The sequence below is a fragment of the Cydia pomonella genome, chromosome 5 (assembly GCF_033807575.1).
Source record: "Cydia pomonella isolate Wapato2018A chromosome 5, ilCydPomo1, whole genome shotgun sequence".
NCBI lineage: Eukaryota > Metazoa > Arthropoda > Insecta > Lepidoptera > Tortricidae > Cydia > Cydia pomonella.
The window spans coordinates 18101251-18127920 of record NC_084707.1 but is presented as its reverse complement, the minus strand read 5'-3'; the positions used below and the strand labels follow the sequence as shown (position 1 = coordinate 18127920).

At 38.2% G+C, this 26670-nt stretch overlaps 1 protein-coding gene across 1 annotated transcript in view; it reads right to left on the bottom strand.

The window, feature by feature from the left end:
• The window catches only part of LOC133517937 (E3 ubiquitin-protein ligase lubel-like), a 40645-nt gene extending 14414 nt beyond the window's left edge, over nucleotides 1-26231 (bottom strand). The window contains exons 1-13 of the mRNA XM_061851420.1: nucleotides 26078-26231; nucleotides 24913-25183; nucleotides 23240-23388; nucleotides 18230-18319; nucleotides 17796-18143; nucleotides 16427-16706; nucleotides 15092-15348; nucleotides 11428-11647; nucleotides 10102-10592; nucleotides 7238-7552; nucleotides 6856-7026; nucleotides 6523-6672; nucleotides 453-656 (exon numbers count right to left, since the gene is read on the bottom strand). Of these exons, the coding sequence (XP_061707404.1) occupies nucleotides 453-656; nucleotides 6523-6672; nucleotides 6856-7026; nucleotides 7238-7552; nucleotides 10102-10592; nucleotides 11428-11647; nucleotides 15092-15348; nucleotides 16427-16706; nucleotides 17796-18143; nucleotides 18230-18319; nucleotides 23240-23388; nucleotides 24913-25183 (2946 nt within the window). The 5' untranslated portion in view covers nucleotides 26078-26231. The remainder of the gene's footprint in view (nucleotides 1-452; nucleotides 657-6522; nucleotides 6673-6855; nucleotides 7027-7237; nucleotides 7553-10101; nucleotides 10593-11427; nucleotides 11648-15091; nucleotides 15349-16426; nucleotides 16707-17795; nucleotides 18144-18229; nucleotides 18320-23239; nucleotides 23389-24912; nucleotides 25184-26077) is intronic.
• Nucleotides 26232-26670: the final 439 nt, after the last annotated feature.

The window sequence follows — 26670 nt, the reverse complement described above, 5'->3', positions numbered from 1 at the left end:
TAGCTTAAAGTTTCCCTTTTGATTATTCTGAATGTGCTAGGAGGCCGAGTCAAATATTATTAATACAAGAAGTGGCTTGCTAGCATTTTTTAATATTTTCAATACGTAAGTCGTGTATGTAAGCGACATTTTTGCGGAATATTCCTTTAATAGAGTGTTACTCTTGTCTGCAAGGATGTAATAAGTAGGTAGGTATAACATGTATAAGTAGCTTAACGAGAGAGTAGGTACTTTTATGTACTTATAGCCATATGATTTTCTTTATCGTTAAGCAAATAAGCATAATTCAATTCATAGAGTGTCATAGATGGTATAAGCGGATTCTGGAACCCGATGTGAGTGTGAGCAACCAGGCCGGGATTCCTGAAATGTAACTTATGTATGGCGATGGCGGCGAGTCAATGTGTCGGGTAGCATTCAATCGATCGGCCAAACGAAAGTCAGAGATGTACCTGGCGGCGGTGGCGCTCGACGCACTCGGTGACGGCGGGCCACATGGCGGCGCGGTGGCGCGCCAGGGCCGCGCGCGCCTCCAGCTCGGAGACGCTCGCGCCGGCCGCCAGGCGCGCCGCAGCCGCCTGCACGCCCGCCACTAGGCTCGGCCAGCGCTCGCGCAACCACGCTAGTGGCGCTGCGGGACTTTGAGCCAGTGCCGCCTGTGCATTCAAATACAACATTCAACTCATACCTACACGAATCTGTGAAGTAATTAGATAACAACGGCATAAATAACAGTCCTATCCTATGCAGTTATACACAAATAACTTGATACTCTTACACCTAGATAAAATTACATCAAAAAATTTAAAGTTTTATCAAACTACAACGGCAAACATGATATGTACCTATATATACCAGTCAATTTAGAACTTAGTGTTTTAAGGGACTTATAAGAGTGTTAGAGAAAACTAACCTGAGCTCAACCTGTATAAAATCATTAAAAAGGGCGTTGCGTACACATGGGGTGTTATATCAGAATATAAAAATGTACTATAAAACTTCAAGTGTTGTGTGACACTTCGAGCTAATTCTATCGTTAAAGCTGTATACAGGCTGTATTGTAGTATCAATTGGCACTTGTTGCTGTAAAAAAGTATCTGTAAACTCCGTTATAAAACTTTAAGTGTGACGCTATAAGCTTATTATATCATAAAAGCTGTATAGAGGCTGTAGTGTAGGATCACCTCTGGCTTGTTGCTGTACAAAAGTGTTTGTCAACTCCGATTTAAAACTAATTCTTATAGCGTAATTTTAAACTATTATAAGTATAATAGAGTTATAACTTCTGTCTGTAAGGTTATAATAAAACTAAAAGAATAAATGACAGCTGAAGTACAGTTTTGTCTGTATTTCTGACCAAGACGCTTAAAGAAATTTTTTGGCGTAATTTTGCATTCGTATAAGTATAGTAGTTTTAGGATTTCTGACAATGAGTGAATTATAAAACTAAATTAATAAATGGCATTTATATTACAGCTTTAGTCTGTATTACTGACAGTTGCTCGCTCGAATCTATTTCGGACAGTGTAAATATGTGGAATAAAAGAAAAAGATCGGGAGCAGTCAAGAGACTAAAAATACAAACGTCACACCATTAAGCCCTAAGACTTTTTTATTTATAATACGGATCTCTAACGGGAATTATAACTTATGTACGGAAAGCCGAAATACAGTCAAACGTATAAAATATTCTATTACAAAGCTGATTTAAATCCAATAGCTGTAGAAGTGACTGCATTAATTACATAGTACAGCTCCTAAGATTATAATGCTCTCCAACTATCCTATAGGCTCTTTAAAAACTGTCGCCATTTTACTATGAATAAAAAAAGGTTCGAAAATATAATTAAAGATATACTTGCAAATATTTAACAAAAACTAAAGTCATATTATGATTATTGCTATATGGATGCGAGACGTGGAAGGTTACAAAAGACATCTCGCGCCAGCTACAAGTCTGTGTTAACCGCTGCCTCCGCCGCATTCTCGGTGTATACTGGCCCGAGAAAATCTCTAATGCCAGCCTCTGGAGATGCTGCAATGAAACCCCGATCGACCAGCAGATCAAGCGCCGGAAATGGAGTTGGATTGGGCATACACTCCGAAGGGATCCTAAACACATACCGAGGCAAGCCCTAGACTGGAATCCCCAAGGAAAAAGGAAACGTTGCCGTCCAAAGCAGACCTGGCGCCGGACTATAATTGCAGAGGCGAAGGCTATTGGGAAGACTTGGAGCGAACTCAAGCACGAAGCTCAAGACCGATCCAGATGGCGGCGCACTGTGGACGCCCTCTGCCCCATCTAGGGGACATAGGACAATAAGTAAGTCATATTATGATATCCAGCTCAACTAAATTAAAATTATTATTATTAATTAGAATTGATATTAAAAGAAAAAAACCTTAACCGTAAAAAAAAACACTAACTTATGTAACAGTTTTAGATATTTTTGTTATGTTTCTCTTGATTATTAAGCAGGCGCGTGAATATTGTGCCATAAAAGATAGACATGTTCACAATAAATAATAATCGGCACTTACCAATAGTAATATAATTGCTCTCAAAATCCCGTGTCTTAACTGCACTTTATTACTTATTCATTATTCACTTATTTCTCATTTTGTCGCCATTACAAATATAAAGAATGAATAGAAGACTTAAATATTTTTTATTCTTTTGTAATTCTTCTTAAAACCTATTCAAAACTTATATTCTTAAATCATACTTATAATAGATAGTCTGTAGTGCTAAGCTTTCCTTTTACATCGAATTACAGCTATTATACAGCTTATTTATTGCTTGTACAGCTACTGTACAGCTCTAATAACGTGAAAAGCTGTATAATTGGGGCCTTTTTTAGCTTATAAGGGCTGTATAAGCGCTTATACAGCAGTAGTACAGCTTATAGTATTCAAATGATATACAGCTCTTATACAGCTTGCAATGCTACTTGGGATTATATTTCTTTCAATTAATCAATATTTTTATTTGTTAGACATAGGTACATAGATGTTACAATTTAGTACTAATTAGTATCACTATGTCTTACCAGCATTAGGTGTATAAATTTAGTTTTGTGTTGGTAATTTTAACAATAAATTGCATGCTTAAATCTTACCTTATTCTAAACACTATATAATTTTTAGTATTGCATTAAATTAAATTAATGTATTGTCTCTTTTATATTCGTCAATGGAGTAATACGCTTTGTTTGATAAGAATGCAAACAGACGTTTCTTAAAAAGTCTTATGTTCTCTGTATTTAAAATGGCATTGGGTAAAATATTGAAATTTGGGTAAAAAAAAAACACTATATAATTTTTAGTATTGCATTAAATTAAATTAATGTATTGTCTCTTTTATATTCGTCAATGGAGTAATACGCTTTGTTTGATAAGAATGCAAACAGACGTTTCTTAAAAAGTCTTATGTTCTCTGTATTTAAAATGGCATTGGGTAAAATATTGAAATTTTTTAAGCCATTCCAAAAGCACTTTTAGATAAGAATGCCGTTTTAAATGAGATGGTATTGCTAATCTTCCCTTGTTGACGTACACTATTAAAGCTTTGGAATAGATTTTTATTTTGCTTAACATAACATGCGATTTCATAAATATATAGGCATGGGGAAGTCAGTACACGAAGTTTAATGAAATGTTCTTTACAATAGTCAGTTGGTGGGATACCACATACGGCGCGAATACATTTTTTCTGACTTTTGAAAATCATCTCACGATCAGAACAATTGCCCCAAATCATAATTCCGTAACGTAATATTGAAGTTACATAGGCATGCTATGATGTGAGAACCATTGATTGATTTACCAACTTGTGTAAAATATACAGAGCATAAGAATATGAATTAAGTTTACTACAAATTATTTCTACTTGATTTTTCCATGTCAACTTATTATCCTAAAAAGTTTGTCGTATTCGTTTCCTCTATGATATGGTAATTATAAGCTACAGTTAAATTATTTATTTTGTTAGTCCGTTGTTTAAAGTTCATTATTTTAGTTTTGTCAAGGTTTATTTTTAAATTATTCGCATCAAGCCATGCAGTTACCGTATCTAAGGTCCTATTTATGTCTGATTGATAAGTGCTCATATCTATATTTGCATTTTCTGCCGAGCAAAAATTACTGTACTATCGTCCGCAAAGAGGACCATAGGTAATTCGATAGCTCTAGGTAGGTCGTTAATATATATTAAAAATAGTAGAGGCCCCAGGATGCTTCCTTGTGGTACCCCACACTTTCCTTGTTGTACTTTATTTCTCTGATATCTGGACTTGGTTTTGGACTTGACGCATACTTGACTGACTTGCGTTATTTGTTTACGATGGTCTAGATATGATTTTATCAGGTCATGCACATTTCCGCGTACTCCATATTGAAATAGTTTGCTTAGAAGGATATTGTGATCAACGAAGTCAAAAGCATTTGACATGTCCATATAAAGATCACTGACGGGAATCCTTTTATCTACATTTAACATAACCGGTTTTAGCATGTCATAGATAGCCATTTTTATTGACCGGTTCTTCCGGAAACCTTTCTGTTCATTTGCAAGTAGGTTTTTTGTTTCAAAATATTGATAGAGCCTGTTATATATTACCTTTTTAATGATTTTCGAGAAATTGGAGAGCAATGCAACTGGGCGGTAGTTTTTAGGGTTTTCTTTGTCTCCTCTCTTATAAATTGGTTTCACGATAGCTATTTTTAAGCTATCTGGCTGGAAAAACACCGGTCTCTATGCAAAGATTTACAATATACTTAAGTGGGTTAATGATAATAGTACAGGATTTTTTAATAATTTTCGTTGATATGTCATCGTATCCCGTACTGCTCGTATTTTTTTAAAGAGTTTATGATCATTTAAATTCGTCGGTCTTACAATAACAGAGTTAGGCGTGTTTTTAAATAAATTGCGATGTCGATTGTTATTATTGGTTTGAATACAATGAATGTCTGTATTAATTCTTTCAATAAAATAGTTTTTAAATGTTTGCGCAATATCTGAAGGCTTTGTTATTGTTTCATCTCCAACTTTTATCTGCCAAATACCTTCTTTTGGATGGGTTGATTTGGGTCCGTTAATAATGTTCCATGTCGCTTTTGATTTGTTGGGTGAGTTCTTTACATAAAAATCATTTTGTGTTTTGTGCGTTAGCTAGATTTTTTTTAAGACGTTGCGTATAGTTTTTTAATTGAATTTTGTTACTTGCATTAAGTTGTAATCTGTATTGCCACAGCATTTCTCGTTTTCTCTTGCAGCACCTTTTTATGCCTTTAGTCAGTGGCGGATTTACCAGCAGGCTGAGTAGGCTCGAGCCTAGGGCGGCAGATTTTGGGGGCGGCAAATTTGGGGAACGATGTTTTTTTTTTACCTCATAGAAATCAAAAAGATTTTTCTATGACGGTTTTCTGATGTCTTACAGATAGAAGTCTGCAACAAATTTTGTCGATGACTTTTCTCTCTCACTTGTCATTGCACATTCTGAGAGTAGCAAACTTCCATATTCTAGAGTAAAACAGCTAGTTCGCCGCCCCTGGCTTTAGTGATCCATCTCGGTTGAATAAGCGATTTTATTTTTAATGTGATGATAGGAAAACATAAATTGTAAAAGAGTCTTTCAGTGGGTTCTATTATATTTTAACAGAATTAATGTGAATTCGTCGTAATTTCATGGTATTTAATAATTCATTTTGTTGATACAAATTAACTGCTGCCGAGGAACAAAAATCTATGGAGTCTATATTAATTTTTTTTAACACCACGGCGATGGCAATCATGCATACGGTTTATCTGGTGGTAAGCGGTCACCATAGCCTATGGACTCCTGAATGACCAGGGATGTCACCTACGCGTTGTTGCTGTTGTCGTAGATAAAATTATTTTGAATAGAACTTGTAAATCAATCTTTTGAATGCTTTACGTCATAAACAAAAACGTCACTCAAGGGAACGGACGCAAGCGCAAGCTAATGTAAACATTACCTATAAATGATAAAGAAGCGTTTTTCTCTTCTATTAGCCAGGAACAGCCTCCCGGGTGATAACTCGTATAGTGGTTAATGCCTATGTATGGTGAACTCTCGTGGACGTTAGCTGCCGCTCCGTTGGTGGGTTGAGGAATGACAGCCATCGAAACACGTAAAAAATTGTCAGCGCCTCTCGCTTGATACTTTGTCAGATAAAAAAATTGTCATCGCTTCACGTTTGATACTTTGTCGGATGATAGTTAAGATGCTAGTGTGAATTTAAAAAATCGTGAGCCGGTTGTATCGCGGTGGAGAGAACGTCAGCTGCTCGCATGCACATGTAAAAATTAAGTGCTTTACCTTTTTATGATAATTATAACAAAATCATGAGAGCATCTAATCTATCATCTGACAAAGTATCAGCCGGGAGGCGATGACTGGCGATATATGTTCCTGGCCCGCGGTCTATCATAGTCTGGCATAAAAAGCGCAATGCCTCACGGTAATGAAGACCAAAGGACTTTGGCTGGGTACTCGCCTGCACCTCCGCCGCGCTGAAGCCGAGCCGCTCGGCCGCGTCCATGAGCCGCGCCAGCTCCAGCCCGCGCTCCGCCTCGCGCGCCGCGCCCGCCCCCAGCGCCTCCATCGACAGCGTGCGGTTGTATGCCAGCGGCTCGGGGGACGCCGCCTGTTGGTAATTCACTTTTAGTAGGGTTTTCGTGGAGGAAAAGGGGGTTTTGTGCTGAGTTATTTGATCGTACTCGTATGGTTGTAAATAATTCGAGTCGATCGAGATACTAGTAATAAAGAAAAACTATCTCTCGCTCTCCAGACAGAAGTTTAGAGTTGAGAAATATCAGTCGGGCATCACCTCGGAGCCGTAAAAGCTGGAGCGGCGCCGCGCGCGCTGCGGGCGCAGGTCGAGGTGCGAGGCGCGGCGCGCCAGGCGGCGGCGGCCGGCGTCGCTGTCGCCCGCCGGGCTGCTGTCGCGCGGCGAGCGCCACTCCCAGCGCCCGGCGGTGCGCACGCTGCGCTCGCTCTCCTGCCGGAATTTTCAACTCTTAAACACAAAACATTTCGCAACGATTGTGTACGCAGCTAGTCTGGCAAAGCAATCTTTTTAGTAGTAAAAATTTTTGGGTCAAGATCTCATACCGATTTAGAATTTCGCGTCTTTTTATGTATAAATAGGTAGGTAAATTTATTATTTTGTGAAATGTACGTAGAAACTGCAGAATGCAGAGAAAGCTAACCCGTGTATCGCTGGACAGCGAATGCCTGCTATGCGAGCGTTCGCGCCGAGCTTCGTCTCGGAACCGCCGACGGGAGCGCGACCGCGGCACCGACGGAGCACGTTCCCGCTCTCGTTCCCTCTCCCTTTCTCGCTCGCGTTCTTTTTCCCGCTCGCGTTCCTTATCCCGGTCGCGTTCCTTCTCCCGCTCGCGTTCCTTCTCCCGCTCGCGTTCCTTCTCCCGCTCGCGTTCCTTCTCCCGCTCGTGTTCCTTCTCCTGCTCGCGTTCCTTTTCTCGCTCACGCTCACGCTCCCATGGTGTTGGTACTTCATACGTCTGAAAAACAAAAATGATTTTCGACTAGGTTTGCTTATTTTCATTTTATCGGCTACGACTGCAGTGTAGAGTCTAACCGAACTTGACAGAGTTGAAAAAGTTAGGTAAGGTATTTTTTCTACTCCTCTACTGTTATCTGTCATTTATACATTCATGAACAGTATATAAGAATGTTACTAAATGAGTTACGAAAAGGCGTCGCTTACCAGCCGGGCCAGGCGCGTAAGATTGTATGCTCTCGTATCTTAGCTGTATACTTTTGGTTTGTTTACTTATATGATTCTACTAGTTAAAAGCATTATTTTGACTCGTAGGAAAACTAGTGTATGCAACGTTGTATAAGTCGGTCAAAAAATACTCGTGGCGTATGCCTTTACAATGTTCAACTTGGCCTGTGGCTCCGTCTCACATTGTAACCCACGCTCAAGTAACACAAGGCTGCTGAATATTGTTTGAAAAATAGAGCATGCCGGTACTGTAAGCCGAACACGGTAGCTGAATAATGCCTGTAACAGCGCTATTGCAGACGTTATACAGAAGATTTGGGCACAAATTAAACAGCTTACAACTGAACAGTGAGTACATAGTGGTGAATCCGGTGAATAACACTTTTATAGAGGCTGTCAAAAGTTTCCATACTGCTTTTAAACTAAAGTTATCCAGCTTTGTACATAATGAATCAGTTATTCACACGTTATACAGCTTTTGGTTCACAAGTGCATCTTTACAGAAAATATATTCAGATATTAGCTATAAAATGAGTGTTTAATCAATATATGTTTTGTCTTCCATTTTAATTTGTGAACTTGTGTCAAAGTTTAGTTTCTGAAGTGAATACAAAATATGGGGACATTTACCATTTATATTGTGTACTTACACAGATTTGATGTTTTTATAACTTCAATTTCATTACGCATGCCACTTTACTGTGAATGTATATATATTTTTTTAATAAAATTTTAAAGCGCCGCGTAATTAATGCACTTTTTAAAAAGTAAATATAGATTCCACTAATCCACTTTTCAATTTGTGTTTTTTTTTGCGGCGATAATGTTTTAGTGATAAAAAATGTATTTTAACAAGTTATGCTACGATAAAATTCGTTTTATAAATGAATAAACATTGGTTTTTCAGGTCATTTTGGATTCCTATTTAATTGTAGAGGTTAGAATATGAGCAACCGTGATGGCGTCCGACCGTGCTGAATCTAAGCTTCTGCCACAGCTATTAATGTGCTAAATTTCTGAACAAGCATTCAGATTAGTCGCGTTACCAAGCTACATTTTAGATAATAATAGTTTTAGATCAAGAAGTTTTGAATAACATCGGTATAAGATTAATTGTTTTCTCAATCTTAACGCATATTAAGTTTCTATACACAAATAGTAAAAACCATCGATCCTCACTAGTTTGATGAGAAACATTGTAGATGTGTAACACGGGCAATATTAAACCCTTCTTTTTACTAATATTCATAAACACAATATAATATTTAAGTTATAGAATTATTTTTATATTATTTTTTAATATTGATGCACATGAAACCGTTAAATACAGGTATTGTCGTACAAATTACACACGTTGTCACGGCACAATTTTGATCACGCTTTTTGCTTAAATTAAATAATATACCCCCGCGCACTTGTTGTTAAGGAGTAGTTTGTATAACACTTCTCAATGCGTCATTTAACTACCATGTATGTTGTGGAAATGAATAAAGTGTTTATCTAACTATCTATCTTTTTTGCAGCTTTTAGCAAGAAAAGATAGTACATGTGTACTAAAACCGCTATAACTTAGGTATAAGTGTGGTTATAGTCGTTATGTAGTAGCAATAATTAACACATATATGGAGCTACTGGATAACAAATAAGATGTGGATTTCATTACAGCTTCCAGTAACATCGTCGACCTTTATCCAAAAACTAGCATTAAAACAGAAACTATAACCGCTTTTATACAGTCAAAAGTCTCCACGGACGCTTTTTTTCAGCATTTAGTAACCACTACACTACCACCACCACTACTTAAGAAAAATGTGTTTAATATTCCACAATAAAGAATATACACAGCTAATTGCTGCTAATGGCTCTATTTTGCAGGTTTTAGTATATACAAATGCTTTACGCTGAATAATGTCTGACTAACTGTAAAAGAAATAAGTATTATTCAGCTTTATTATGCAAAACCGATACTATACAAAATCTATTCAGCATAAATTGGTATAGGGGCCCACATATTTTCTTATTCCGAATTTAGTAATTTCCAGCGCTTACACACAAAATTAATGCAATCTTAATTTGAATAAGATCATAATTTAACTGTATTATCCTGCTTGTATGTTGCTTGGGCGTCACTCGCCTTTTTAACCCTTCTTATGCAACGGTTGTATAAAATACTAGTACATACTTCTAAGGTCCTCTTGGAATAAGTAGACGAATTTAAAAAGAGGCTATTATTTTAGTGCGGAAACACTACCGGTGTCACTATGGCGTGGTATTTATGGGACACTTATAAGTACAGGTATTCCTTATTTCTGTGTGTATTACCTGAGTTGAAATACTTTGAGGGGGTGGCGATGTACCCGTATTGGAAACTTTCGACCGACTGAACGGCGACCGGCCGCGGCTCTCAGCGCTTCCCCGCTGCGGGGAAGCGCCAGCGGACTTTTTTTGGTTCGTACTCTCTCGTGGCGGTGAAGGCCCCACCGAGATGTTGTGCCGTATTGTAGGTTCAGGCGGAATTCTTGCTACTGAAGTTCGGGTTTCTTCTCGAGGCGGTGATGGACCAACAGATACGCTGTGTCGCCCTTGTTCATTTCCATTATAAGTTGTTCTGCCATTCATTTCCCTATTCCGAACTTCCTTAGGCGGCGATGGCCCCACGGCCATGTCATGTCGCCGAGACTGATCGTCCACGTCCCGCACTGGCGTAACGAGTCGGCTTGTTGGTTGTCTAGGTTTGTTTTCCCTCGGCGGCGATGGGCCGCATCCGGTTGAAGACTTCTGTTTTTTCGACTGGACTTTGGGAACCTCGCCATCTATAACAGTTAAACATACTCATACAAAGTTCAGGGTTTTCATATTTATTCAGAATTAATTATCATATTTGCCTCCTATAATGCTAAGTAGAGCCTTTAGAGAAACAATTTGTGGATAAACACCTGTTAGTGCCTGAACCTATTTCGCGAATAATAAAATCGAAACGATACAAAAAATCAGTACAAAATTTGCTTTAAGGCCGTCCCCTATCTGAATGACCTCGCGCGATCCAACTCTCTCGACCCTCCCTCGTTCTTCACGTTTACAACTTGAATTTGCACAACCAATCAAATTATTGCGCCCGTTCGCTCTCTTAACACTCACTCACTCAAAATCGTACGATCAATTCACAGAGAATAATTGCTCGCGCGTCGCGTCTAGTGATACAGGTTCCCCGTCCAGCAGCGACTGCCCCTCGTCGCCCGCGCAGACACCCGCGCGCCGGGGCAACGCACGAAGTTAAATAGTAATAATTTCTCAAAAACTACTTATATACTTGAAAAATCGCAGACGCAATTGAAGTGTACATCATTATTCACTATTGGTTACAGTTTCGTATCTAAGCGTTGCATAATAAGGGAGTTTATACGGATTTTAACTCGAGAAAGGGGTTCATGGAAAAAAATATATTTGTGATACGATATGTTTTTCGAAATAGTAGACATAATTAAAGAACAATTACCAGGGGGTAACCCCTTAAGATACGAGTCACGGGAAAAACACGTAAAAAAGTTCTCGCTAACAACACCCAAGTATGTACCTATAAGTAGGTATGAGTTTTCTTTTGGGTAGGAAGTTAAATTACCGCACTATCAAACAGGATTTATTATTTACTTTGTTTTTGGCGAGTGTCGCTGGACCCAGCCGTGTCGGAGATGTGTAGGGTCGCTATGGCGTCGGCGGCGCCGCCGGCCACGACCCTGGGCGCCGTGGTGGGCGTGCGGCAACACACCGCGCACACGCGCTCGCCCGGCTCGTTCACGAACGTGCAGTGCTCGCACTGCCACGACGACGCCGGCGGCGGGGGCGCCGGCCCTAAACTGTCGTCTTCTACCTGTAGCAAATAATACAAGTAATATTCTAGAAAATATTTTAGATGTGCCCACATCTTTGTTGTGGAAATTTGAAAAACTGCGTACTACATAATATACTCTGTATCTTTAGGTATTCAAATAAAAGTAAACAAGCAATTTGTACAATTTGTATCGGGTAGTTATAACATTTAGTACCCCAAGACCCATCGAGCGTATACAATACGCCGGGCCACTATACAATCCGTTTTTAGCTAAAACGTATGACTCAGCTTATGGGTCTCGGGCCTGGCGCGCACGGTAAATAAACCGCCGCATGTGAAGCCGACCAGTTGAATAACAATATGCAACACTTTTACTAACCACCTTTTTTCTGTGCCTATCAAAAAAGATATTGCAGTTTGTAGGAATGAACATTTTTACTTTTTACATATTTCACTTGCTGTGTTTGTTGTTGATTGGTCAAATCTTGGAAGTTCATTTTGACACATTTTCCTTGCCGTACCCCTCACATAAAACAAAATATTAAAAAAAACTTGTAAATATTTGTCACACACTATTATGATAATACAATATTAGTTAGTGGTGACTGTTTCTACTGCCTTGTTTAATATTGAAACGAAAAAAAAGTATGAATATTAACATCATTGCTAGTAGGTAATTGCCTAAGATACAATACAACGATCACCAAATATTATGACATAAAAGTACACTGGGAGAAAATCCTCGTTGCCTTACTACTCACACAAAACAAATTATTATTATACTACGGATTGGTAAATGTTGCGTGCTATCATAAAATGGTACAATATCAAACAGCTTCAACATGAAATATGCTTTAAAACCAGCCAATAAAGTTTATTTTAGCCTGCTACAGAAACATTTGTAATTTTTACAAGTAGCACAGTGACCCATACCCTGAGCCATGTCCATAACTTCTAAAATATACATATTTTTGGTATTTTTGAAATATGGATTTATCTGTTTGCTTGCAGTGCGTATGTATCTAGAATTTCAGTATATTTACTATATTGCACTGATAGTAAACCAAAATTGAATATTCTAGGCTCTAGTTTCATTTTAAAAAACGCGTTTATATTTTTTTATCGTAATAGGGTAGTGGCACCAAAAGATGACCGGCCCCCAAAAGATGAACATTTGTCCTTAAAATCGATATAATTAAATCGTGAATTATTTTGCGCATCTGAGGGTATTATTTACTAACGCAGCAATACTTTGCCGAGGCTAACATTTAAACTCCCAGACAATTGTGCTGTGCGTGTGGCTGAGAGCGGTCGTCAAATGCGCGGTCCACACCAAAATCGCCATTTGTATGGAGATCTTAATAAGATTAGCGCTTCAAAGTATAAGCTTATAATTGCGTATAAAATTGAATTATGCATTTACTTATATGATTTTACAAAGAAAAGATTCTAGATTAATTCCTCTAACGTTTTCGTTATCAAGTATTGCATATTTTATCTTATTTTATTAAAATATTTGCAGTTCAAGTTATGGTTCCAATAACTTGTAACCATATTGTGTGGTTTGTGTAATAATGTCCTATAATATTTATTTTATTTATTTATTTATTTATTTAATATTGTATGCTTAAGCCAATAGATGACCGGCGGTCAACTTTTGGGCAAGGGCTTGTTTTTTTCAAATGCTTTTATATAATAGAAAAGGTAGACGCATAATTTATGTTTTAAATTGATAGCTGGCTAGGCCTTGATCAGTTATTTCAAGGTTTATTTTAGTATGGGCTGTTCAACTAAAAATCTTATCCCTAAAAGATGAACTATGATAATTTACTAGTTCATCTTTTGGGCTCAATTCTAATACATGAATTTAGCATTAATTTTGATAGTTCATTTCTTCAATACCGTGGCCAAAACTTGAAACAAGTAATTTGTTCGTTCATGTTTTGGGTAGCATTTTCAACACTGAACAAGTTTAATTGTAAAAATAGTGAATTTTATATCTTTCGGTAGCTTAATTACTTTTTTATATTATTTACAAATACAAATTTAAAAAGTGTAGAAGTTAATTTATTAAGTCGTTTTAATTTATTTGAGGATCATATTTTCTTCTTGGAGCAAAATTCCACCTAGGGCATTTTTTTCTCTCTCTGGCACAAATAATTTAAACTGCTATTTTATACACCATTTTTTTCGCTACCGATTATAATTGCTCAGTGGTTAGAATTTAACAAAAGGGGCAAAGTGACACGCTATCTATACTTGTTCATCTATTGGCATCTTGTCGTTCAATAGTAGGCTACTTGATTTTGATTTTATACTCGTTCATCTTTTGGGGTCAAAATGTTGAGAGATAGGGCACCGTGTTCATCTTCTGGGCATTTTGCCCTATTTCATCATATAATATTTTTTTATAAATATACTGAATTACAATATGAGCATTAGGAATAATTAATTCTAATCTAGATTATATGCTGAATCATATTAAAACATTAAAGTTGTTAAAAGTAAGTTACAACATATGTAAAAAAAAATCTAAAGTTGGGGTAGTCGCTTAACTGGTCATCTTTTGGTGATTTCACCCTATACCTTATAGAAATGGTTGTTACTTGGCGGATACTTACGTTATTACGTTAAGTTACGTTTCGTTTATGTTTAAATTAGAATTTATTCATGACTCACATGTGGGTCACTGGCCTTGCGGAAATGTTCGTTCGAACATGACCATAAGCTGAGTCGCTGGCCCTAAATGGGTAACCAACCAAATATAAAACCGCCTGGATTTGTCACTGAACGACCTGACTTTAACCCACATTATTTGATCATGTAATATTTTCATCTACCCTCGACTGGCTTAAGGAACCATTTAAGGGTAGATTATGTTTACTTTATTTTAAATACCTAAAAATACAGAGTATAAACAATGAATTATTATATTATATAGTATATGTTACTGTATTATAGTTGGTTGTTGTTGTTAAAGTAGCACCGCCCACAATCTCTCTGCTTTGCCTAAAGGTTGTCTGCTAGAGAATGCCTGTCATGGCATTAAGTTCACCTTTTGTACTATAAGGTTTTCTTTTGTGCAATAAAGATTAAATAAATAAATAATAATTATTTATTTTTTCTTATATTTTTAAGCATAGGTTAAATGTATGTAGTTATTGAACTATGGTTTTTATCGCATTTTTTTCTATAGTAGTCGTTTAAACAAAGTTTTATAAAAAAAAACTAACTTATTTTCCGCGTATTTGTAGCTTTAGCTATTCTGACAGGACTTTGGGATTTATATTGAACCATTTTTCTCGCAGGACGTCAGTAGGTTTCAGCGGCTCGCGTTGGCCAGCCTCGGTGTCGGCGGCGACGGCGCGGCGTGCGGTGCTTGGTGTGATAAAACGTGCACGGACGCACGCTCATAGTGTTCGTTTGACGCATTATTTTTTCAATCGCAAGACGTTAAAATCAAGCATTTCAAAAATCACTTACTTCGGATGGATTTGCAGTTATCCGCACCGGACTTTGGACTTTAGTGTGAACCGTTTTTCTGGCAGGACTTTGCGGTTTCAGTGGCTCGCGATGGTCGCTCTCCTCGCTCTCGGAGTCGGCATCGCTGGACGGTAGCGGCGGCGGCGATGGCGTGCGGTGCTTGGGGCGGCGCGACGCGCGCGAGCGCACGCTCATGGCGGGGGACGCGGCGCGGGAGCCGGCGCGGGACGCCGCGCGAGACATTGCGCGGCTGTCGGCTGGAATTTTTTAGAAGTTAGAGTGGTCTCTGATGGTGATGTTAGATACTAACAGAATCATTAACCGTTGATATAATAATAATAGACAAATGCCTTACGGTGGAGTGTGATGTTTTACTTTGTTATGATATAACCTCATTATCTTTGATCATGAATCTCTTAACTTGTTATTTTAATTAATAATTATATTTAAGGGGAGGGGCACTGTTTATCCTAAATCACAGGTTCGCCTACTTAGGAAACAGACCTTCTGGTTTACTTTTAAGAATCCTTTTTACAAGTTTGTTTATGAAATAAATAATTATTATTTATATGATACTTATAATATACTTCGCTAGATGGTGTATAAACGTTGGATGTTACCGGTAATAGCCTAGTCTTTATTTTTTATTTAGGCAAACACAAAGTATAAGTTTACAGCTACAGCCAAGGCACTTATACTGTTAATACATATGTAGTCAGAACATAAAATTAGTAAACTTGTATTACACACATTATACATTTTTGGAACTATCTCTAGAATTAAACTATTACTAAGTTACATAGAGATTTAAAAAAAAATATACTAAGTAACATAGGTAGAGTTTAAAAAAATCCTGATACGTTGTAGGGACGGCCAGTTGTCTGAGAATATGTCTGCGTTTTGGACTGTAGCTATGAAGTTATTTAGTAATTCTATTGCTATTCTATTCTATTTTATTCTATTGCTATTATTCTATTCTATTCTATTCTATTGCTTCTATTCTATTTAGTTAGTCGATAGTAACGCTGCCTACAAAACAGAAGAATTTGGGTACGAATTCTGGCAAGGGCATTTATTTTTGCCTTCATCACGAATATATTTGTTCCTAAATTATGGATGCATCTAAGTATGTATTTATATATAAGTATGTCCGTATGTACATTATCACCTAGTACCCATAGGACAAGTTCTGCTTAATTTGGGACTGGGTCGATATGTCCCAAAACATTTATTTATTTATGAGGTGGCTAAGTGGCATTAGCATAATTTCAGCAGTGGAGAATAAAGGCTGATGACGTAATGTGATTTATGTGATAGTCAAGTTCGACGGCGTACCTCTGCGATAAGGTTGAGGTGTCATCGTCGAATGCATATGAGCGTGCGGATGCATGTGCTGCGGCGGGCAGCACTGCCAGCCCCACGGGCCGGGGTCGAGGCTGGCGCAGCTGCCGTAGCGCCACGGCGCGCCGGCGCAGTGCGCGCAGCCCGGGCACGGCGGCGCCGGCTGGCCCAGCTCCAGGACCGAGGCGCCGCGGCGCATAGGCCGGCTCCAGGTTTGCGCTTGAGGTAGCATCTCGGGCCCGTCCCATGGTTCATGCATCATTGGCTGTTGAACCTGCCGGAACATTTTAGAAATTACAACGACGTCCCAAATTCTTGATATTTCATTACCACGACTTTAATTTTGTTTCGGCAATGTACGCGTCCAAGTACCTACTTAATTGTAATAAGTATAGTACCTAGTTGTTATGGAAAATTGTTCAATAACTAAAGGTAAAGTAAAATAAAGAAATAACAATTATATTATTTTACCAAAATCAAATAATTATATTCATTTTAAAAGAAGTATTGAGTACAATGGAATCAAAATTTTTAATTTTTTAAGTAATGACATAAAACAGTGCACTAATTTAAATGAATTCACAAAAAGGCTAAAATCTTATACCTTTAAACGAGCAATTCTTGTATATATATATGTATATATATTTCCGGGATCTCGGAAACGGCTCTAACGATTTTGCTGAAATTTGGTATATGGGGGTTTTTGGGGGTAAACAATCGACCTAGATTAGTCTTATGTTTGGGAAAACGCGTGTTTTCGAGTTTTCATGCGTTTTTCTTTCGACGCGGAATATGGTCGCTAATTTCGTGTTGCCGGCCACTGTCCGTCTGGTCCAGCGGGTTAAGACGCAGACTGCTAAACGAGTGTTACGGGTTCGAATCTCGCCCGGTGACTAAGTTTTTTTTTTATATATGTTCAAGTTTATATATAATTTTTTAATTTTTATTGTTTTAGACAAGTTTAATGTAGTAAAAAAATGTAGATAAGATTATCACCTATACACCACCATATTACAACAAATAGTTATAACCGAGCAATGCTCGGTCGCCCAGGTACTGTTATTTAATAAACAGACCTTATTACTGCCTTGCAGGAATATTTCCAGAAACTGTATGAATAATAATAATATTTTATTTAAATTTGTATAATACTCGTAATAATTTTCTTAGCTTCAGTATTACCGAATTATTAGCTATAGAAATTTAATGTTATCGTAAACTTAGGCTAAATGTATTACCTGTAAATGCAAGTGTGGCAGAACATGCATTCATGTAACCTATCTACTGACATGACAAATTGTAATATCTGTGTAATGTTCTAGCAAAATAAATGATTCTGATTCTGATTCTGAAAGATACCTACCATGTTAGTCGGCACGTTATAAGGCGGCAGCGACGCTCTGGGACGCCCCCACGTCTGCGGCGCATGACCCATCGTGTTATTGTGGTACGGCATGACTTGCGGTGCAGGAGCGGCAGCTTGAAGTTGACTCGTCGGTAAATAAGGCATGCTGCCGACATGAGCAGAAGGCGCCGGTGGCAATATCTTGCTCAGGTGGGGAGGTATGGGCTGCGGGACCCCGTGGTTGCTTAAAGGTCGTGTCGGTGCTTGGTTTTGTGCCGTCATAGTATTGATGGAACCGAGCGTAGCTCGACGTGGCTGCTCTTGTACGGGAGGTCTAGGGCTAGCACTTGATCGGTCGCCGCTTATCTATAAATCAAATAAAGATTTTTTAAACAAAACAATTTAAAGTAAATTAGAGGTATGTTCAGCGTGAGTGTGATGGCTTAGTATACCTTGTGCCGTCGAGGCGGTGGTACTGGAGCGGTAGTTTTGGGTGGCAGCGGCGGACGCTGCTCTTCGCGTAACTGCGTCACGGACAGAGCCTGGGGCAATAAAATATTTTTTTTTTATTATTTCAAGTTGTTAGAAGGTCGAACAATACTGTTCTACCTTATGGATGGCTAGGGGGTTTCGTAAGCCTTCAGTAAGAAATGCATATAGGTACTTGAAAAATTCGACTAATGCCGCCGTGACACCGGTGGCCGAGTGGCTCAGGCACCTGCCGCGATAGCAGAGGACGCTGGTTCGATTACAGCCTGGGGCACTGGAGGCCTTGGTCACTTTTTAGGGCTCCGTAGTCAGATAGGAACCCTTATAGTTTCGCCATGTCCGTCTGTCTGCCTGTTTGTGTGTGTGTCTAAATGTTTTTCGCTATGGGATATTTACTTTAGTCATGCAAAGTCTCCGATTGCAAGTAAGTTCAAAGAAAAAAACCATGGCCATACGTCTATTACTTTAATTAGGTACTGATTAATGCAAATTTGCTTATTTGTTTAACTCGGGCGAAATGTACCATTTCATCCCTTGGTTAACAATCTACTAACCTAATAGCTCCAGTTTAGCTTATTGTGACGGAAGGGTAACTACGGAACCCTACACTGAGCATGGCCCGACATGCTCTTGCCCGGTTTTTATGTATTATGGTTACTTCTTCTTAGTATATGTGATTTATTTCAGTTTAAAATAATTTTGATTTGAATGAAAGCATAGCAGTGTAGAAAGTGTCAGGAGAAACAATAAAGGAAGGCGATGACCTCTGACTTTTTAACCGACTTCAAGATTTCAAAAGGAGGAGAGGTTATCAATTCGGTTGTATGTTTTTTTTCCATAACTCCGTCATTTCTGAACCGATATTAAAAATTATTTTTTTGTTTGAATTTCTATATAAACAGATTGCTCCCGTTTTTGTCAAAACTGAGTTCTGATGAAGGGATCCATGAGGAATCGAGGGAACTCTTCAAATGTGAAAGGCATACATATAGTGATTTTTGTATTTTCTTTAACAAATGAAGCATTTACATTTAAAAAAGTGACATTTGATGAAGGGGAACTGCTGATGATGATCAGAATGGAACTCTTCAACAACGCATAGTACACGTTTGGCGATTTTTCCTCTTCGCTGTATTTGATAAGCGAATTAGATTTTCAAGAGAAATTTTTGTCAAGTTCGAGTTCTGACGATGGGGTCCATGAGGAATCGAGGGAACTCTTCAAATGCGAAAGGCATACATATAGTGATTTTTGTATTTTGTTTAACAAATCATGCATTTACATTTAAAAAAGTGACATTTGATGAAGTGGAACTGCTGATGATGATCAGAATGGAACTCTTCAACGACGCATAGTACACGTTTGGCGATTTGTCCTCTTCGCTGTATTTATTAAGCAAATTAGATTTTCAAGACAAATTTTTGTCAAGTTCGAGTTCTGAGGATGGGGTTCATGAGGAATCGACGGAACTCCTCAAATGTTAATGGCACATATATATTGATCTTAGTATTTTCAGTATTTTCATCAACAAATCAAGTATTTACATTTGTAGAAGTGACATGTGATGAAGTGGAAGTGCAACTGCTGATGATGAACAGAACGGAACTCTTCAAGGATGCATAGTTCACGTTTGGCAATTTGTTCTCTTTGCATGTTTGTCAAGCAGCTAGGTTTTCAAGGCACATTTTTATATTTCTATCCTATATAGTTTTTTTTAATAATTATCTGGTGCTTCATTTCATGCATGGTGTGAAATAATCTATCTTAAATACAGTCGAATACCCTATTGCGGGTATCTTACCAGTCAACCATAGGGCAAGTCTGAAATGTGTCAAGGTGGGTGCAGTGACAAAAAAAACATGTTACCTCCTTTTCTACATAATTAGGCGTAGAACGCTGTCTTTTTAATTTTATTGTATGAAATCCAAAATCAACAATAATCGTTCTTTCATCGGTCTCCCTCATTGAAGTCGGCTTTTTTTTCTTAAAAATTATTGTAGTGACGAGTGTGAAAATGCGCTACTAAGGAGGGGCGAACCACGGCATGAACAATAGGCGTTACAAGCATGAAAAGTTTCACATGGACCCCGGTGGGGTGTAGCAATTGTCCTTATAACTAGGTTAAAGAAAACAAAGTTTTAAATATGGAAAATCGAAGACGACTGCATTTGGCTTGCGCTGTTCGAAAGGTGTTAGATCTTGAAAAACCCCGCTATCTGTTTGATAAAATAAAATGGGTAAAGGATACGCGCTCAAGGACGCTGAGAAAATGCACGAAACTGATAATCCCACCGCATAAAACTGCGTCCTTCAGGGGTGTTTCAAATTTGCCGCTAGTAAAGTCTGGAATGATCTACCTCCCCCCTTGCGAGAACCTTTGACGTTCTTGAAATATAAGCGTTTAGTCCGTACACATCTATTAAATATGCACAATAAGTTGTAGCTCCAAATATTATATTTATATATATAATTATTATTTTTTTGGTTTTGATAAATTATTTTCATTTTATTATTTTTATATTTATTCAATGTATTCTTCTTTTTTAGGGTTCCGTAGCCAAATGGCAAAAAACGGAACCCTTATAGATTCGTCATGTCCGTCTGTCTGTCCGATTCTGTCACAGCCACTTTTTTCCGAAACTATAAGAGCTGTACTGTTCAAACTTGGTAAGTAGATGTATTCTATGAACCGCATTAGGATGTTTACACAAAAATAGAAAAAAAACAATAAATTTTGGGGGTTCCCCATACTTAGAACTGAAACTCAAAAAATCTTTTTTCATCAAACCCATACGTGTGGGGTATCTATGGATAGGTCTTCAGAAATGATATTGAGGTTTCTAATATCATTTTTTTCTAAAATGAATAGTTTGCGCGAGAGACACTTCCAAAGTGGTAAAATGTGTGTCCCCCCCCCCCCGTAACTTCTAAAATAACAGAATGAAAAATCTAAAAAAAATAAATGATATACATTGCCATGTAAACTTCCACCGAAAATTGGTTTGAACGAGATCTAGTAAGTAGTTTTTTTTTAATACGTCATGAAATTAAAAAAAAAAATTTTTTTCATCATACCCATACGTGTGGGGTATCTATGGATAGGTCTTCAAAAATGATATTAATGTTTCTAATATCATTTTTTTCTAAACTGAATAGTTTTGCGCGAGAGAACCTTCCAAAGTGAAAAAAAAGTGTGTCCCCCCCCCTGTAACTTCTAAAATAACAGAATGAAAAATCTAAAAAAAATATATGATATACATTACCATGCAAACTTCCACCGAAAATTGTTTTGAACGAGATCTAGTGAGTAGTTTTTTTTTAATAAGTCATAAAATTTTAAAAAATTTTTTTTTTATCAAACATATACGTGTAAGGTATGTATGGATAGGTCTTCAAAAATGATAGTTAGGTTCCTAATATAATTTTTTTCTAAACTGAATAGTTTGCGCGAGAGACACTTCCAAAGTGGTAAAATGTGTGTCCAAAGTGGTAAAATGTTGAACAAGATCTAGTAAGAAGATTTTTTTTTAATACGTCTTAAATTGTACGGAACCCTTCATGCGCGAGTCCGACTCGCACTTGGCCGCTTTTTTCTTTTATCTGTATGTAAAGACAAAACATAATACACACAATACAAAGTACATTCTTACCTACACTATTTCTACATACCAGCCCCACATACCCATATACGCACATTAATAAACTATAGTACAGGCACACACAAATACACATAAAGATGTCAATATAGAGCTGTACCTAAGAAAGGTACATTATGCTAGTAGTGACCGACCCCAATCTCTCCCGGGACCAGTCTGAAAATCAGCGCAGAGCCCTCTGGCACTGCACAAGCTGAGATTGGGACCCTTTGCCACATTATAGATTTAAGTTATAATTATTGTGTTAATTTAAGTTAATTAGTTTAAGTTATTTTGTATATTTTTAGCTATTTTCACATAAATTGAAAATTTTGTTGTGTGGCAATAAAGATTTATTTTATTTTATTAGGTTATAGGTAAAATCTATGGTTACCTATTGGGCTCCAATTCCTCACTAAGCCCGTCGGAATCGGGCCCTTGTGCGTGAGGGATGAAATAGGCTATTTAGTTCATCTACTACCTAACGGTTAAATTTTTAAGGACATAATGCCTAAATCACAAGAAATGTTTTCCATTATTATTCTTAGTCCATTTGCTTGCGATACATTAAACTTTTAAGTAATAGGTACCCACTTATTTTTTGTTAGAATCAAGTCAGTCGGATTATTCTAACCCCGAAGGTACGAAGTCCTGCGACAGGTTCACCGCGGAGATGAAGTACATAACGGAAATTCTTATGATTTTATTATTGGCCCTTCGCCAAACTTGTATAGTATTTGTAGCACTTGCCTAGTAGGCGAACACTTTGCGTAGTTTTATCCCGGCTGCCAATGTTCTATTAGTCAACCATATAAATATTCATAATAAGCATCACAATTAAAATTAAACACAACGCGTCCTATCATTCACAAATATAATACAGTGACTAGTAATTCGTGCGATGTTTTTTGGTTTGCTAATATGCCAGCTTGTATAAAGATCGAATACGGAGCTTGACTTGGATTTTTAAAAAATTCGACTCGGATTGATATTTGTTTGATAATACTTGTAGAGCATCTCACTCGTAGGTATAGCCCTGGGCCCTGCGAGATGAACTGTGAGTAATGAGAATTGCTAGCTTTTTTCGTATCGCTTGATGGTGGGCACGGAACTCTCCATTAATTCCATTACCTATGCAAATGCGTGGTTCGACTTCACTTGGTTGTTCCTCTTGAGGTACGGGCTCCTAAAAAGTAACATCGTCGAAAGCGCCATGTTCCAAATAATAATAGAAGGATGAGAACGCACCTGCTGCGACTGCACTCGACACAGCCTGGATAAGGCGCGGCTTCCACTGGGAGACAGTCTCTAGAAGACGGTTGTGATCTTGTCACGTACCTGTCTCTGGTGGTTCCTGCGCTTGGGATGGCGGTGGTACATGTCGTCGCAGGAGGCGCAGAGCGCGCGGCGGCCGCACTCGGCGCAGCGCACGCGCGCGCCGCCGCCGCCGCACAGCCCGCATGAGGCGCCGGCATCTGCTGGATGACCTGGGTGCGTAGACAAGATGCCAATCGTTTACGTTCCGTAGCTTAGTTATCGCTCTCTATCACTGTTCCATATTAGTGCGACAGAGACAGTTGCGTTTCGTTCGGTACGGAACGTTAACGAGTGGCATCTTGTCTACGCACCCTGGACAAAAGTAACAATTTAATACCTAGTTTGTTATTTCTTATTCATATGTTTTTATACAAAAATATTTGCATTTAATAACACATAAGTAATGTATACGCCATTTAAGAAAAGTAAGTATACCAGTATACCTATAATTGACAAAATAGAACGGTAACAATATAAAATAAATATGAAACTGCACCAGAAAGCTAAGAATGTTAGTGTAAATAGACGTCGCCTAGAGAAACTGTAACTGGCGATTAAGCTACAGTTCAGACGACATTAAAGTTACTTGTAAATGTTGTACCTAATGCTAAAGAAAAACTTAATAAAGCTGTATGACGATAAATCTGGAGCAGGGAAATTCAGCGGCATCACCAAAGTTCGTTCATTCACCGAAAAGTGACTGGTAAATATCAAAGGATATTTCGTACACAAGTTCCGAAAATTTATTGGAACGAGCTGGCGTTTGAAGTGTTTAAACCCGCGACCTCCGGATGGAAAGTCGCACGCTCTTAACGCTAGGTCACCAGCGCTTACAATAAAGAATAAATAAATGTATAAAAGATTCGATTGATAGAATCACATAGGTCAAACACAAATGTGTTACAAAGATAACAGATCGATTTATCTCTGAACGCTGTTACAGTGCTGTAACTAGGTTTATGGGGCTGAAAGCGTCAGCGCAAATGTTGTTGAACCCACATAAAATCTAGCGCTAACGCAACGCGAATATCAAGTATTGCTGCGAATAGTGTCGTATAACCGTTGATTTTTTGGTATTGCAACTATGAGTACCTAATAGTTATGTAAATACCTCGTGTTCGTAAATTTATTTGGGCACAGTGCAATAAATTTTGTATGAGTACGTTAAATTAATTCGCATTGTTTCCACTTGCTTCTTCGTGATATGACAACTAAAATGACAATGAGTAATGACACTAATGACAAATAGTTATAATAATAACCTATAATAAGGTTGTAACAAGAGTTAAGTTAGAACCTTTGGTTAGAACAAGAAATAGTTATGTATTTGTTTTACAAATAGGCAAACCCGAGCAAGAGAAAGATTCCAAAATTGATAGTTCGATAAGTGGAATCATAAGCGTTGCGAGGGTTTCAAAATACGAAGGTTAAACAAATTTTGCCAACGAGTGAAACAAAACATTTTTCATCTCACTATTTCTCGTTATTCTATATATGAAGTTCAACAAACATATCTCACGAATCAAGATAAGAATTAAATTCTAGCTCACTTTCTTCGTAAAGTAGAATACCTAGTACATTTTTCGAGCTGGGATTTATTGTTTACATACGAGTATACAGCTAGTTAAAAGATTGGAACATACATAACATGATGAAATATATCAGAAAATTATTGAGTAACTCTCAAAAACTACCTGTCGGTGGTCTCGGAGGCGTAGGCGGTGGCTGCAGCTTGGCGTTGACATATTCCTCGGCAGGGAACTCCACCACCTCGTAGTCTGGCTCCGGCTTGGCAAGGGGCGCGCGCGGCGCAGGCGCAGCCTGGCGTGCGAACTGTGGCGTGCTGGGCACTTGGCGTGACTGCTGTGGCGTGCCCGGCGTCTGGCGTGCGAACTGTAGCGTCCCCGGCGCCGGGCGCGGGAATTGCGGAGTTCCCACAGTGGCACGACCCCGGCCTTTTAACATCTGTAACAAGGGATTTTGAAAATGTGTTTACTCCTCCAGTTTACTCCTAATATAATAAAAAAACTAGAACATAGGTTTGAGTTGTAATTAATTTAAGCATAATAAAGCCCTTAACTAGTTTTCCCCTAAAGATGTTTTTTTTTTAAGTAAACGTTATGTTCGTACTTTTAGTTATAAGATTTATTAGGTTATGGGCCTAGCACTTACAACAGAGACATCGATGACTCCTCTATCTACTATTATACTCAAACACGCAACTAAGAAATGTTTCTTAAAAATAGCATTGACTGATTTCAAGATAAGCTCGCTAACAGCACTTATTAGATGTTATTTCACCTTAAAACTGGTTTACATTAGTAAGTCTTATTTATCCTTTATTCAAGGACTATAACTTTTGAAAACAGACTATAAGTTATACGATAACAGCACTGGTTTGCAACAATAAATAATCGTGAATACTGACGACGGCGCCGGCGCGCCCGGTTAGTGCGTGTACAGAGCTATTGTGCATTATAATATGTTTAATCTACCATAATCTATGTGAAATAGGTGAGGTTTATGAACAGGTCTGTAAAAATACCTCCATATTTTACGCGAGATAATTAAATACCTACAATGATTGTTTACTAGTTTTATTTATGCCAAGAAGGGTAGGTTCCTTCTTACATATTTCAGATTGATTACTGTGCAATATATTACATACGTATTATTTAGAAAATAGACGTCAGCTGTGACCGGGATAGTGCGAGCAACGACACTCGGCGACCCGTTCCGATTTCGCTTCTCACATCCCAAAATATCGTTTATAAATTGGGTCTATGTAAAACTTCCCGAATAACGTTAAATTTGCAACTTCATATTAAGATGTATTTAAATTTATGTATATTAAGGTACCTTAGTTTTGAGTTAATCCTGGAGGTTAAAACTTAAAACACTGGAGAGAACAGATCCACTTTCTGGACACGTAGCGAGCTTTTCGCACACATAGTTGTAGGTATGTAACACTTATGCAACCGTGCAGTTCGAGAGCGAGCTGGGGCGGGGAAATGCACCCACGGTCACTGGGCTCGGTGGAGAGCCGCCGGTAACTGCTAATCGTGCACCCTATCCGGACGAAATTGACAGCGGGAAGACGCACGCGCCGCTATTTCGGGCCGCGGCCGCGTTGCCCCGATTCCACTAAAATTACAACGCGCAGCTATTTCCGCACATAGTGAGCTCTGGCCCGCGACTCTACGCCTTGCGAAATGGTTTTTATTAACGGCTAGACGACATGTATCAACATTAGTGGCTTACCGTGCATTGTTTTGGTAATTGATATAATTGACTATGCGTAATTGCGTATATCGAGGATAATGATTAATAAAATTATTTTAATGGAAGCATATTATAACACAAATAAAAAAACCATTATACATTCTATGGTTTCTGTGAAATTTTCGCATCGTACCACCTAACTATAGTCCAAAGCTTCCAACTATGGTTCA